Below are 15,747 nucleotides of genomic sequence, written 5' to 3'. Positions count from 1 at the left end.
CCAATTCATCTTATGTCTGAACAATGAATTGCTCCATTGCTGGCTTTTTTTTCTTTCTTAGTGCCGCTGGATCATTTCAGCACCAAGGACAGTGCTCCACATTTGACAATGGTCATCTGTTGTTTTGGATTTTTCCACACAGATCCTACCCCTCCACGTGAATATAATATATATACTGCACTTATATTGAACAAATCATGAATGAAGATAATGGACTGAATGCAGCTACAAACAAAAAATATAATAATACTTGCAGTATGTTCCGATATAAGAACGGTCTGTGTTGCATATAGTCCCCTAACATATATGTAGCTAATAACAAAACAAATGTAGCTGTAAAGAAATAAACGGTTAAATCTGCACTCGTTCCCCATCAGAGTGGCTGCAGAAGGATGATGCATTCGGGAGCATCTGTTAAAAAGCTGGAATACTGGCACGGATAAAGGTCACGACTAAAGAACATCTTTTAATGTCTTGCTAAAGTCAAGTTAAAACTGTAACTGCTAAGCCTTTCAACTGCTGTGGATCCCTCCAGCAGCCGCCAGGTGGTCACGGGAACCTGTTCAAAGTTTGCTCCTCACTTAAGGGATGCGGTTGGTCAAGTGCAACACAAGAGAGCAGGCCGACGGCTTCCCCCAAAAGCTCCTCTGTGCCATAAATCAACATCTGTGCAAAAGAAATTTGCTGGTCGTAGAGGAAGTTTGGAGACAAGAAGAGGCAGAGAGGCGAGCCAAAGCTGTCTCAATGCCCAGGCAGGGAAGATGAACCAACTGGAAGAGTCTGAAAAAGCTTAGATGGCATGACATCTGGCAGATGGAGGGAGAACGCTAAAGTTTTATCATCAGAGCCGAGTATTGCCTGCTATCTTACACCCAAATATGGAAAAAATGAAGCACCCACATCCCAAAGGTTTATTCTACCAGGGTGCACTACCAGCCTCACCCAAGGGCGCTACACTTGGTGGCATAACCGAGTACAAACGACCATATAACATCACGTCCACTCCACCCAGTTTATACCAGTCGATCATCCTGAAGAGCACCAAACAACACCAGATGATACTGAATGAAGTATTCCACAACCTCCTTGAATTGGAGACTGGAAGTGGCCCTGGAAAAAAAGCTTGTGTTTGCCCCGGAAAGTGACGACCGCAACACTCGGCCCAGACACGGTCATGGAACAGATCCACCACCGGTCTCTTCAGGAAGATCAGGGGGTCGCTCCTTCCAACAAGCTATCAAAGCTCTGTCAAGTGTTGCCAAAAAGTAGCAATTGGCTCTGGATAAGGCAGAGTAACGCCTTTGGATAACAACGGTATACAGCCAGGTATACAGCCAGGTATACAGCCAGGTATACAGCCAGGTATACAGCCAGGTATACAGCCAGGTAAACAGCCAGGTAAACAGCCAGGTAAACAGCCAGGTATACAGCCAGGTATACAGCCAGGTATACAGCCAGGTATACAGCCAGGTAAACAGCCAGGTAAACAGCCAGGTATACAGCCAGGTATACACTCGGCTCAGGGAGAAGGATGACCCTGCCATGCAAAGTCCATAAAGGGAACTGTTCCTGGGATGCTGGCTACAACATTAAGCCCTCTGGAGAAGTCGTGTACAGTACCAGGTAACAGTATCCCAGGGTTTCCGCTACATGTAGTTGATCGTAGTAGTACGCATGGCATAAATCAACTACTTGTAGCCATGTGGGTGATAAACAACAGTGGATATCAAGAGTATGTTACTAACTCCTCCTCGTTTACGTCTCTGCTGACCTCCTCGACATACTTTTGCAATCGAGCAAAAATGTGAAAAACGCGGCAAAATATTAGGAGAAAGAATACCACAAGCTACCCAGCATGCCTTGCAGTGGGAATAAATGGGTGTGGTTTGGCGTAGATATTGATTTGAATGCCCACATGGTGCAGTCGGTATGTTACTGTCAATCATGTGTGTTGACGTGTAAGTCAGCTGCAGGTCGTGTTGCCAGCTACAGAATTTCTATATGGCAGCGATGGATTAAGGAATTTGGTGGGCCTGAAATGGCCCGTGGGCCGCAGTTTGCCCACCCCTACTCTAAAAGTAAGTGCTCTTGGCCATGAATTGACATGGATGGATGGATGGGTGGGTGGGTGGGTGGATGCGTGAATGGATGGATGGATGGATGGATGGATGGATGGATGGATGGATGGATGGGTGGGTGGGTGGGTGGGTGGATGGATGCGTGAATGGATGGATGGATGGATGGATGGATGGATGGATGGATGGATCTGTGGGTGGGTGGATGGGTGGATGGGTGGATGGATGGATGGATGGATGGATGGATCTGTGGGTGGGTGGATGGGTGGATGGGTGGATGGGTGGATGGATGGACTTCCTTTATTGTCATTGCGCAATAACACAGCAGTGAAATTGCTAACAAAATGTCGTTGCCTGGCTCCCGTGTAATAATAAATAATAATAATAATAATGTTGAGAATAAATGGAAATTTGTACAAATAAACCATAACAATGATCAGGTTTGATGATGCTGCAGCGGCATCACCAGAACTTTAAAAATCCTCCAGACTTTACCTGCTTTTCACCACTCAACTCCGACGGCCAACAACAAGAGTGCCAAATATCCAAATAGGTTGAAATATCTAATTTTAGTCGTTTTAGCTTTTTGATGGCTTATATGAAATATGTGTATGAACATGTCACTGCACAAATGCCAGTGATGTACTGTCCAAGTAGATAAGCTCTGTCAAGCCCTCTTCAGCTTGTCATTGGCTAACATATGGGAAGCTGTTACTGTTACTGTCATTGAAAATGTGATGGATTAGTTGACCGTAAGCACATGAAAGGAAGGCTATACACAACGTGTATGTATGAATAATCAGTCATTTGTGTCTGTGCCGTATGTGGGTGTGCATACTAGTGATGCAAGCTGGAGTCATGTAAGATTAGACTCAAAGAAGCAACAATAACAGTTGATGAATATGTTTGTGCAGGCTGCTGGTACCCGTGGATTATCATCAAGCTTGCAAAATGTTAACAACTACGCAGCCATAATGGGCTTTTTGCAAAGTGTGTGTTGACTTTAAATCCAGAGCGAGTGCTAATGGCAAGGAAATGGGCTCATGGAAAACTGGTCCTGGTTTTACATATGCAGGTGCACTCGAAGTTCTTCAAACAACATTTTAATTTGCAATTGCAGTCCAACCTAAGGGACAAAAAATGTTTAAAAAAAATTGTTCATCAGCTGATCAAATGTTAAAAACCAAAGTTTAAAAAAACACAAACCCTTGTAGAATGTTGGTACAAGCTTCAAAAAAGGACTCAGTAATGAGTAGCAGCACCATTCTTGTTAATGACCTTAAACATTAATTGTTTCCGGGGGGGGGGGGGGGGGGTTGTTTGATTTTTGCTCCAGGTGGTGAAGATGGCTTCATGGAGGGTGTCCGCAGATTAATCACCGGTTATTATCAACTCCTATACTGTTTATCAACCGCTATAAAGTTGGGTTCGGCAGCTATCCAGAAGTCCCCGTGAGCACTTGGTAGTATTACCAATCATAGTGGAGTGGGTGGAAAAGGCAGTGGGTGGAATAAATGTTTTTGTGACCCTCGTGAGGATAAGCGGTACAGAAAATGGATGGATGGATGGATGGATGGATGGATGGATGGGTGGATGGATGGATGGATGGGTGGATGGGTGGGTGGATGGATGGATGGGTGGATGGATGGGTTGGTGGGTGAGTGGGTGGATGGATGGATGGATGATGGTTGGATGGGTGGGGTGGGTGGGTGGATGGATGTATGGGTGGGTGGATGGGTTGGATGGATGGGTGGATGGGTGGATGGGTGGGTGGGTGAGTGGGTGTATGGATGGATGGATGGTTGGTTGGATGGATGGATGGATGGATGGATGGATGGATGGATGGATGGATGGATGGGTGGATGGATGGATGGGTGGGTGGATGGATGGATGGATGGATGGATGGATGGATGGATGGATGGGTGGATGGATGGGTGGGTGGGTGGATGGGTGTGTGGGTTGGATGGATGGGTGGATGGATGGGTGGGTGTGTGGGTTGGATGGATGGATGGATGGATGGATGGATGGATGGATGGATGGATGGGTGGGTGGATGGATGGGTGGATGGATGGGTGGATGGGTATGGATGGGTGGGTGGGTGGATGGCTGGCTGGCTGGCTGGATGGGTGGGTGGGTGGGTGGATGAATGTGTGGGTGGATGGATGGGTGGATGGATGTGTGGGTGGATGTTTTCACAGGAAGCACAAAATCCAAAGAAATCGAAGGAAGAAAGAAGTCCCGAAGTCAAGACAAAGGGCCAAAAGGTGAGCATAACAGGTCCCCTTTAAGTGTGTGGGAGTAGGGGGTATCCAGGACCTCCAGTCAGACATCTGAAAGGGTACGCCACTGTGAAAAGTTTGGGAACCACTGATGTAAGGCACATATATTTTAGAGTATTTCTTGTACTTTGTATTATGAAAAGTGGCGCTATATGAAATGTAACTGACAAGGAGCCATCGCCTTACAGTCGGCTCCGTTGCAATGGCGGGTGCATGGTCTTCCGTACCTTCGGTACATGGCGGGTGATTGACTGGCTACCAGTTTAGGATGCACCACCACGTCTCTCCCAGCTTAGTGACCCTGAATATATAATATATATAATATAATAAGACAGGATTGAGAACGAATGGAGATGATGCCTCAGTGGTTTTCCTCTATTATCACCATTACGTATGTCGTTATTGTAAATTGATGTTGGTGGTATCAGCTGGACATCCCATAGGCGATAGGAACAGTGCCCCTGCTGACTGGACACGAGTAGCGCGCTCCATTTAGTTTCATTTGCTTCACGACTCCATTGAAAAGAACTCCACACTGACGCTCATTACCGAAGCAGCGTATCATCTTCACAGCTCACTTTTTTCCTCTTGTTTGTCGAGGACGACTGTGAAACTGGCCCGGGATCAGTGGCTTGGCCTTCCTCCATCACAGCAACCATCAAGCCCTTCAAGCTACTCAAATGGCACACGGCCGGCTGCAGCGTGCTGACTGGAGCTTAGAAAGCGTAGGGCAAAGCAGAATTATTAAATATCTGTGATGTTCCTCCATATCGCTAAGCCCGGCCTGCCTGGCTGCGATGGCCCAGCTAGGATTTAGCCCGCATCTTGTGTCACAGCCTTGTTGGAGGATTTATGGTGCACCCCCGTAGTACACTTTCCAATGAGGAAAGATGAATGTTCCTTTTCGCCACCCTCTTTTTCACATTTTGTACACACACGCAAACTGTATATACTGTAAAAGTCCATGTTAATTAATCCTAATATTGACTAGACACACACTCCAGTCACAGTTTAACCCTTAGATGCACGAGTCACTGGACCCTACACTCTTCCATAAGTGGCTCAAAAATGACCCATACTAGAATCAATGCCTTTTTATGCCAATTTTGCCATTTTGGTTAGGAATAATCACTTGTATGATATTTAGTATTATATTTAGGACCACACAAGAATGTTAGAAACATCTTCATTTTTCACTTTTTTACATCTTTGGAAAAGAAAATGACCCCGTACAACAATAGGAAATGTGAGGATCCATTGTGTGTTGCATAGGGGATGCGTGCATCACACAACCAGAAGATCTTTAGGCCATACTGGACAAAAGTCTGGGTCATCAGGCATTTCTGACTCGGAGTCCAACCCCGTTACTGCCTCTCCATCCTCCAGCATCTGTAGGACCATTTCGGCTGTGTAGCTAGCAGCCAAGGCATGCATAAGTAATACCCAACAATACATATAGTAATGTTAGCCAGCTCGTGTCAGCTAGTTATAAAGTAGCTAATTTGTTGATAATACTAACAGTCATGAAAGACACATACACAATATTATATGAAGATAATACTTGTTGTATTAGCGCTTTATGTCTAAAATAATCTTCCTGAGGGGTGATACTTGGGGTAATATAGTCTGTGTAGTCTACAGTTCATTTATTCCTGGTAGCCAAAGTTGATAAGAATCAAAGGTTCTGATTGGATTCCATAGAAAATTTCTTAAAATGTATAAAAGGTAAGTTAAAAATGTGAATGGCATGATATCAAAAACATGTTTTTGCAGAATACCTGGAATATAAAATGATAAAACATTTAATTACAAAGATATTTCAATAAAACAACCTGACCGGGTCATTTTTGACCCACTTATGGAAGGTTGGGGTAGTAACACAAAATGAAAAATTCTTAAAATGTATAAAAGGTAAGTTAAAAATGTGAATGGCATGATATCAAAAACATGTTTTTTGAGGAATACCTGGAATATGAAATGATAACAATTTTTCATTACAAGGATATTTCAAGAAAACAACCTGACCGGGTCATTTTTGACTCACTTATGCATCTAAGGTTTTAAATCATGTTAAAAACGGTTTGAACCCGACAGGAGAAATGCCACATAACGAATCAGCAAAACGTTTCCACCAAAAAAGAAAGCCAGTTAGAAGCTGAATTAAAATATACTGACTTGATAATGAGATATCTAAATTCAGATTTTATACACTGCTTGGAATTACACAAAAGCGTTTCTCCAGGCAGAAACTCTACGGAGCTTTCTCGGCCGCCTAATGATTCTCCCTGTTGAACGATGACACGGTCAGTCCTGGTGAGAACCATTGAGCCACTCAATGTATCTGCAGGGCAATATTATGCAGATTCCAACCTCACATCCTTCTTTTGCATACATGGTGGCTGTCAACATGTTGGCTGCAATGCCAGTCTCCCGCGTGTGCAGGGCCAAACACCCCCCTGCACACCCCCGCCTGCACAGCAAGCGGCAAGGCACGTTAGCAGTTTAAGCTGACAACTCAGAGGCGCATACTACTAAGTGGATGCAGACAGATTTAGACATGCACCACGACTTTAAAAGGATGACTGCAGGGTAACGGCGATTAAAAGAGGTTGTGTATCCACGCTTTCCTGGAACGAAACGCTGGCTAAACAGAAAATGACAGAACCGGCGGCCCTTCCATAGTTAACTGGAAAACAGCAGAGGTGCAACCGTCATCATATTTCTCATAAATAACACCAGTTTGGTTGTCATCTCAAAATAGTGGGACATTCCCTGTTCCCCGAGGCCTTCAAGTTTGTAGCTTTCTTCATTCTTGCCATTCTTTACAACAGAAAACAACACGGGTCATTTTGTAGTTCCTAGTACTTATAATATTTAGCATCAACTGTACTGGACTTTGGGCTGGTAGTCATGTGATGTGCAAAAGAGTTGATGCTTTTTAAGAGAATCCAAAGAATCCGTTCCTACCAAGTGAGAGCAGACCCCATTTTTCAGGACAGGCTAGGACTGGGAAATATCGATATTACAGTAAAGTCTCGTTATATCGATATCGGTTAAAACAAATTACTACTTATTACGATACTATTTTCATTTCCCGGCAAATTTCTAGTCTTTTATGATATAATTAGCTCTGTTAGTACGATACCCGGTTATTATGATAATCCGGTTACTACGATGCCCTTTTCATCTCCCGCCAGCCAGTTTGGTCTGCTTATATCGATACAAAAGCAGCTTAAATCAATCTTTGCTTAAGGATTTCAATACCAAAAAAGAACACGGCGAACGGCTGCTTCCAGTCAACTTTATTTTTCACACTTCCACCACCAGAGCGCAGCACACACAGCGGAAAACACCCGTCCCTCGCGCCTACCCCTCCGGGTGGCAACACCTTCCCTATCGATAGTTCCGGGGTGAATTATGTCCCGGTAACCGGTAATCACTACAGCGTAAGTTTATTTTTATTTACTGTAGTACAAAATGTATTGTAGTACAAAAGCATGCTAGATACGCAATCCATGAACTCAAGGAGAAAATGACATGCCATATCAAAGATCCGCCCACTTTTAATGCAGTTCGGCGCAGGATCGGATATATGGATAGTCCGGTTATATCGGTATTTTTTCCGACTCCCGAGAATATCGATATAACGAGACTTTACTGTATTAAAGTCAAACTTATCATTCATATCGATATAGACTGGATTTGCACCTTTCTCTTGTTTTCAGAAGCTACCATATTATAAACAATGTATGAACAACTTCATCACTCTTATCCGTCCATATTGCAAACCCTTTGACGACATATTTTCTCAAAAGTGACTAGCAACAAGTCGGACGTCACGATCAAATCTGCGTTACTTTGTCGGCGTATCAATGCGTGATGTTGCAATCGTCTGTCCATTCTTGTGTATGTGATGAAATGTGATGTCATACAACTTCATGTTCAACAAATCCAAACTATCCCTTTAAGGAACAAGGAACTCTCCCAATGTGGATATATACTGTATAATGTGTATAGGAGTGTAAAGGTAACTGTGGAGGTGTTATTTCATGTTTGGAGGGCTCTAATAATGATAAAATCCACATTTAGAAGATTGAAAACTGCTACAAAAATATTCAATTTCCAAAGATTGCGTCCTACTTTGTGGAAATTCACTGACCACAGTAAGGTCTGGAACCAATTAACTGAGATAAACGAGGTATTGCTGTATGAAATATATATAATATATATCGTCCATTCTCAGAGTGCAATGGTTAGTTTTCAGTTGGGTAAAAAAAGAAGGTATTGATCTGTTCTACATGAAAGGGACCATTCAATTACTTATGTTGTGACCTGATGCTGTATATAGTTATATAGTTTCTAGTTATTATTTTGTCTCAAAGTGATTTTTTTTTCCATGTAATAAGAAAATGTTACTATGTTTATCATTATTTTCAATATAAACATGATTACATGGCAGTTCAGAACATTACATATTACGGTAAGCCCGCTTGTTCAGTCGATGCACATTGAGTACGAGATGAACCCTTGAACCGTGGGCCAGGTCAAGGCCTGCAGAAGGTAACTTTCCATATGTTTTCACTCTAACGCAACCACAGCCGGCCAAGCATCGGCAGGGAGGCTGTTTCCTGTGTCACGGGGCACCAAGGGTGACATCTTTACACACGCGTGGCGTCTCGGTACAGCCGGGCCAAACTGACAGGTGTCACCTTATTTGATTTGATTTTTTTCCTGTGCGAAAGCCAGGCTCGGTCTGCAGGGAGTTGATTAGCAAGAACCTGTTGCCACATTTACCCACGGCACAATGCCAGGCTCATGAGAGAATTGAGCAGACATGCTGCAAGGGGGGGGGGGGGGGGGGGCACTGGTAGACCTAAAATTAGCTCAGCAATGAAGCGAGACTGCCAACAGTATGCCACGTATTTATGACATCTGAGTGTCATTATCACATTATTTGTTGCATGGAATTCAAATATGCTAATTGCAGCTATATATCATATTAGCTAGGTGAATTATTGCTGTCACTCCAAAGGTTTTTTGAGACCACAAATGTACACACAACATCCATGAATTAGCACAAAAAATCTATTCAACTTTGCATCCTCCTTCAAATGATGTGACAACTTCATAATTCATCCACACCGTGAAGTGCCCCAAAAGCCTCTTTATGATAGCAAATATTGGGAATATTCATCATATGAATGCCAGCATACACGAACAACAAGAAAACTACTGTGCAGAGGTCAGGGAAATGATCTTTAATAAAGACATGATGAGCTCACTTCTGCTCTGCTGCTATAAAATAAAAGTACGCTTAAGTACTTTCAAGGGGTACATCCTTTATTGGGTACACCTGCGCAATATGATACATACAGTATAATGTACTAATGCTGTTATTTCAACAATATATTAGTTTACTGTGTCGATCTGCATTGTATGAAGTGCTTGTAATGTGTTGGTAATACTCACAGTATGATGCAGTACGGGCGTACACCCCCCCAAAAACTATTACTACAAGACACAATCAATGAAATTAGCACCGTCAAGGTAGAATTTGTGTAGGTTTTCTATTGATTCTCGCCAGCCCACACCTATTATTATTATTATTAATAATAATAATCATCATCATCATTATGTATTTATTTATATTTATTTTTTGCAAGAAACTACCAAAGTACATGTGGGACAGCAATTATTATTGACAGTAGAGGTTAGGGTTAGGGTTAACTCTAAGGTTAGGGTTATTAATGATACAATAATAATAATAAAATAATAATAATAATCATCATCATCATCATTTAATCATTTATTTATTTATTTATTTTTGCAAGAAAAGAGAAGAAGTACATGTGGGACAGCAATTATTATTGACAGTAGAGGTTAGGGTTAACCCTAAGGTTCTGGTTATTATTATTATTAATACTACTAATAATAATAATCATTTATGTATTTGTTTATTTAAAAAAAAATTGCAAGAAACTACCGAATTACATGTGAGACAGCAATTATTATTGACAGTAGAGGTTAGGGTTAGGGTTAACTCTAAGGTTAGGGTTATTAATAATAATAAAATAATAATAATCATCATCATCATCATTTAATCATTTATTTATTTATTTATTTTGCAAGAAAAGAAAAGAAGTACATGTGGGACAGCAATTATTATTGACAGTAGAGGTTAGGGTTAGGGTTAACCCTAAGGTTAGGGTTATTATTAATAATAATAATAATAATAATTGTTATTATTATTATTTATTTATTTATTTATTTATTTATTTATTTATTTATTTATTTATTTATTTATTTATTTATTTATTTATTTATTTATTTATTTATTTATTTATTTATTTATGTTAGCAAGAAACTACCGAAGTACATGTGGGACAGCAATTATTAGTGACAGTAGAGGTTAGGGTTATTATTATTATTATTATTAATCATCATCATTTATGTATTTATTTATTTATTTATGTATTTTTTTTAGCAAGAAACTACGGAAGTACATGCGGGACAGCAAAAGGAGGAGCAATAGAGACCAGAGTGCATCATTCATCTGCATCACAAACACAAAGCTGCAGTCCCACAGCACAGTAGAGCTGCCCTTCATAAACCATCATAGAGTACACGATATGATACTACTATACTATATACAGTATACAGTATATAGTATACAGTATATAGTACGTCCTACCTTTGGAGTGAGCCGCGCTCAAGCCCAAAGCGACCACAGCCAACAGTCCGGCTGCAGTCAGCATCTTCTCAGTGGAGACCTCGCTCCTTTCCTCTTTGCTCCTTATTTGATCTCCTTCTCTCCTCCTCCTCCTTCCCCTCCTTCTTCTTCTTCTTCCTGTACTTCTCTTTTGCTCCCCACTCTCGGAGTTGCAAGGGACACGTTGTTGGTTGATTGAATGTTCGGGGGGAAAAAATGGGCTGCGTGGTGCGTTCAAGGGTTCCACGATGCACTGGAGTGGAGTGGTTTCTGCTGAGACGGGACCAGACGCAGGCGGTGTAGCCCGGGACTGGACCCACCGACGTCACAGGGAAGAGAGAGAGATTTTGCAAATCCCTCCCTCCTCCTTATCGTCCACCCTCCTCCCTCCCCCCTTGCGAGCTTGCATGCCGAGGTAGGATCCACGGAGGGAAGATGCTCCCACTCATTCGCTCTCCACGCAATTGTGTCAATGAGAGCCAATACAAGAGGTGGACTTAAAAAGTTGGAACAATTCTTAGTTTTTACCGACTTTCACATTCTGGCAAGAAGACAGTGAAGGCGACACAGAAGCAGACTCGTTTTCTCCCAATTAAACACATAAATACTGATAAATAAATACATTTCACATTTCATTTGTTGTGACATTTCAATCAAACACCATCCTTTGGAATTACTGTTGTACAGATATTACATTACAATATATAACAATATAACTTCACTAAGAAGTGGAGCATAATATCAGAGCATGCGTAGTGAAGTAGTAGGCGGGACTACCCGGGCTATGACGTCACTTACTTACGTCTCCTCCAGATCCCGAAGAAGTGTTGACATTTGTATCAAGCGTCCATCTTCTAGACCACTTATCCTCACCAGGGTCGCGGGCATGCTGGAGCCTATCCCAGCTGTCTTGGGGCGAGAGGCGGGGTCCACCCTGGACTGGTGGCCAGCCAATCACAGGGCACATATAGTCAAACAACCATTCACACTCACATTCATACCTATGGACAATTTGGAGATGCCGCTCACCTAAAGACAGCTGGGATAGGCTCCAGCATACCTGCGGCCCTAGTGAGGATAAGCGGCATAGAAGATGGATGGATGAATAATTTATTCACTGTTGCAGCTCTACTGTCTCTTCCAGTGGCTTATAATCGAAAACAAAAACATTAAATTGTAGAATTCAGGTTATGTTATTTTGAAGATTATTTTGTACTGAACAGGAAGTCACAGTGTGCTCGTTTTAATGCTAACATATGGTGTGGATGTTACAATAGTACAGCACTCCGACATTTGCGGAATAATTTTTTCGAGAAGTTTCAAATTTGATGTTGCATTGCTGCAATAATGGAGTCGACATTTAAAACATTTTCAAAGCTTTCTGAAATATGCAATAAAATAAATAAATAATGGCCTTATTCAACGTTAAATGCATGTGTGGGCTTGCATTGGAATTCATGCGAGTGTGTACCAGCATTTTTTTTCCTCCAGGAAGATTAATAATACATTCTATTTAAAAAAAAAAAAAAAATACTTTTCTCGTGGGCATTCTCTGCAAATTAGAGATTATTCTAAAATAGTATTTTCCAGCCTTATCCAGAAGTACAACAAATCTGTGTATGAAATTGAATGTATTTTTTGATACACAAAGGACAACAACTGCAGGAAATATTCTAATCTAGCCTTGGTATGAACTCATTAAATTAATCAACAAATAACAGCAATTTGTCACAAGTTCATATACAATTTTTCAGCGCCCTTCAGTCAAATTTGTGTGTTTTTGTTACAAACTAGACAAAATACACACAAAAAAAGACTCCACTGCAGAACATTATAGAGGATAAAGGATATTCTTGTAAATAATGCTACAAGTTTATGCTTCTTTAACTCAGTTAAAGCAGTTCTTCTGCTGCCATTTTGCACTGTTACTGTCATTTTTTATTTGTATTTTTTGTATTTACATTTGTATCTTGGCTTAATGTTATTTGTTTCATGTATTTTATTGCCCGATTAGGAAGAATAACCATATCTCACTTACATTAAACACGTTGCAAAGGGTGTAGAAAGTCATTGTGCATAATAAATATCTGCAAACTTGACATCAACAACATACCCAATACCCAATACCCAATGCAGTGCACTCAGACCATCGCTAGGGTGCACACTAATGAAAAGAGTAGAGACCTGGGGCAGCCTCATGTCAACATTCTGCTCTGTATGTGCAAATTCATTTATACTCCAGCATCTGTTTGTATCCATACATCCATTTTCTATACCGCTTATGCTCATGAGGGTCACGGTATGCTGGAGCCTATCCCAGCTGTCTTCGGGTGAGAGGACTGGTGGCCAGCCAATCAGAGGGCACATATAGACAAACAACCATTCACACTCACATTCATACCTATGGACAATTTGGAGTGGCTAATTAACCTAGCATGTTTTTGGAATGTGGGAGGAAACCGGAGTACCCGGAGAAAAGCCACATCGCCAGCCAATCACAGTTTGTTGTTTTTTTTGGGACAAAGTGGTTGGTAAGTCAACATTGATGCACTACACTGCTGATGGGAATGCCGTACAAGATAGATAGACTTTGTTTTTTTTGTCATTGGACAATAACACAGCAGTGAAATTGCCAACGAAATGTCGTTGCCTGGCTCCCGTATAATAATAAATAATAAATAATAATGTGGAGAATAAATAGATGACATCAAATATGAACAATGTACAGCATAAACAGTAATTTGTACAAAAAAATTAAAATAAAATATATAATATATATATATATTTTTTTTTGTTTTTATATATTATATATATATAATATATAATTTATAATAAAATAATTTCATGTCAAAAATCCAAATTATCCCTTTAAAATATGTTGGAAAAACAATGATCGAGTGAGACCTCGATATTTGAAGCACAACATGGCGAGGGACAACTGCATAGCTGCAATATATCTATAATTGATTTCTGATCTATGATTGTTTCTGTATTTGGACTTACATAATAACAGTATTATTAAAAAAAAAACACTCAATGGCGCTATGTGTTACGGTGTGTTTTGATCTTTTAGCTGACGTGCGAGGCTTGGGTCCACCTTTCAGCTGCAGAGCCCAGCGGTTGTATTGAGTCATTGGTGGATATTTAAACACCGTCAACCGGGGGTCTGCTGCTGCGGCCGCTATTATGTTTTAAGTGCTTTGCAGAGATTTATGAGCTATGGTAAACACTATCAGTTTATTTATGACATATTACTGAGCTGTGATGAGAAAGCCTCTACACTGAGGAGAGATCAGAGCGACTGCTTTAGCCTTTTGCTCAAAGGCGCTGATCCATAATGGTCCGGCTGATAAGGTGCCACTTTAAATCTATTTATGATGTAAAGATCCTGCTGCTTTCACATTTTGTATCATGCAGAGAGCAATTAAATGTCAATTTCCCGCTATTTATTTCAGCTATATACGCAACCTGGGAATACACATACACACACAAAAAGGAACACTGAGATATTTTTGTGTATTTTTCCAGCAAACTAGGTCCGGGTGCAGATCCTACTGTGCACAGCAAGTGAAGCAGATGTTGTTCGTCCTTCCTATGAGAATAGGACGATCTTCATGCGTTATCTGGCTTAATGAAGGGTGATGAAGATTGATTTAAGTGAGAGAGAGTCGCACAAGGATCAGCCTCGCTCTTTCCTTCCTTCCTTCCTATCGGGACCAGGAGCAAGATAAAACCGGTCCAGAAAACAACTGCGCTGTTGTCCATCAAAAGGACCTTGTTGGTGCATCGTTACTGCCAAATGCAGGACTATTTACCCAGAGCCGGGGTCCTGACAGGCACCATCGCTTTGAATCAACGGGAACCTGAGAGTGATGGTGATTAAGGCGTATCACCACCTCCAGGTCTTCAAAGCTCAACGCTTCTCTGGTGGCCTAAAACGATATCAAGCACTGACCTACATACACAAATTCAATTCTAGTGTTTGTTCCATGAAATTTATACATTTATTCCCAATAGTTTCTCCATTTAGAGTCATGTAGTGTATGATGGACTTTTTTAGAATTTTTTCACCCAATCAAATTTGATATTCCATGTGTTGCTAAGTCAGGGCCTTCAGACTTGTAAGTGCTGGCCCGACATCACTTTAACAATTAGCAATGTTTTGTTTTTTTTTTGTTTATTTCCATGTCAGCCTGGGAAAAGCTTTGTTGACCACACCCACTGGATGTCACATGATGCTGTAGAGGTTTGGAGATGTTTGGAGATGTTTGGAGAACGACTATTGGAAGATAACTGGGTTACTTGCTTACTTAGTAATAACGGTATTTAATCGTCCCACCCAATTGCACGATACCTCAGTCCACCATAGTTTGGAATATTCCTTTCCATGTATGCCATTGCTTTCAGAAAGGTCATTCAAAAAGATTCCATTCGGAAAGAGAAAAACTCATGTAAGCGTGGCTACTGATATTCCTTTCCCAGGGATCACCAGTGATCAGTCGCCATTTTGCTCCATCTTTCTTCCCATATCTCCGTTTGCAGCTGCTGTCTTTTTTTGTCGTCAATACACGTCCTAATCACTCCATTGTGACTGCATCCCTCCAACCCTGCTCTAGTTAGTGTCTGTGACAAAGTGCATTGGCTCAGGAAACTCCCACTGACAGCTGGCCCGGGCTGGAAAGGA

The 15,747-nt window shown here is 41.3% G+C and overlaps 1 protein-coding gene across 1 annotated transcript in view; it reads right to left on the bottom strand.

The window, feature by feature from the left end:
* The window catches only part of LOC131135103 (calsyntenin-2-like), a 184,010-nt gene extending 172,622 nt beyond the window's left edge, over window positions 1-11,388 (bottom strand). The window contains exon 1 of the mRNA XM_058080975.2: window positions 11,046-11,388. Within this exon, the coding sequence (XP_057936958.2) occupies window positions 11,046-11,109 (64 nt within the window). The 5' untranslated portion in view covers window positions 11,110-11,388. The remainder of the gene's footprint in view (window positions 1-11,045) is intronic.
* Between the last annotated feature and the right edge of the window lie 4,359 nt (window positions 11,389-15,747).

This window comes from Doryrhamphus excisus, linkage group LG8, assembly GCF_037039965.1.
Source record: "Doryrhamphus excisus strain RoL-2023G ecotype Guam linkage group LG8, RoL_Dexc_Guam_v1.1, whole genome shotgun sequence".
NCBI classification, from domain to species: Eukaryota; Metazoa; Chordata; class Actinopteri; order Syngnathiformes; family Syngnathidae; genus Doryrhamphus; species Doryrhamphus excisus.
This window is presented reverse-complemented; position numbering and strand designations above follow the sequence as displayed.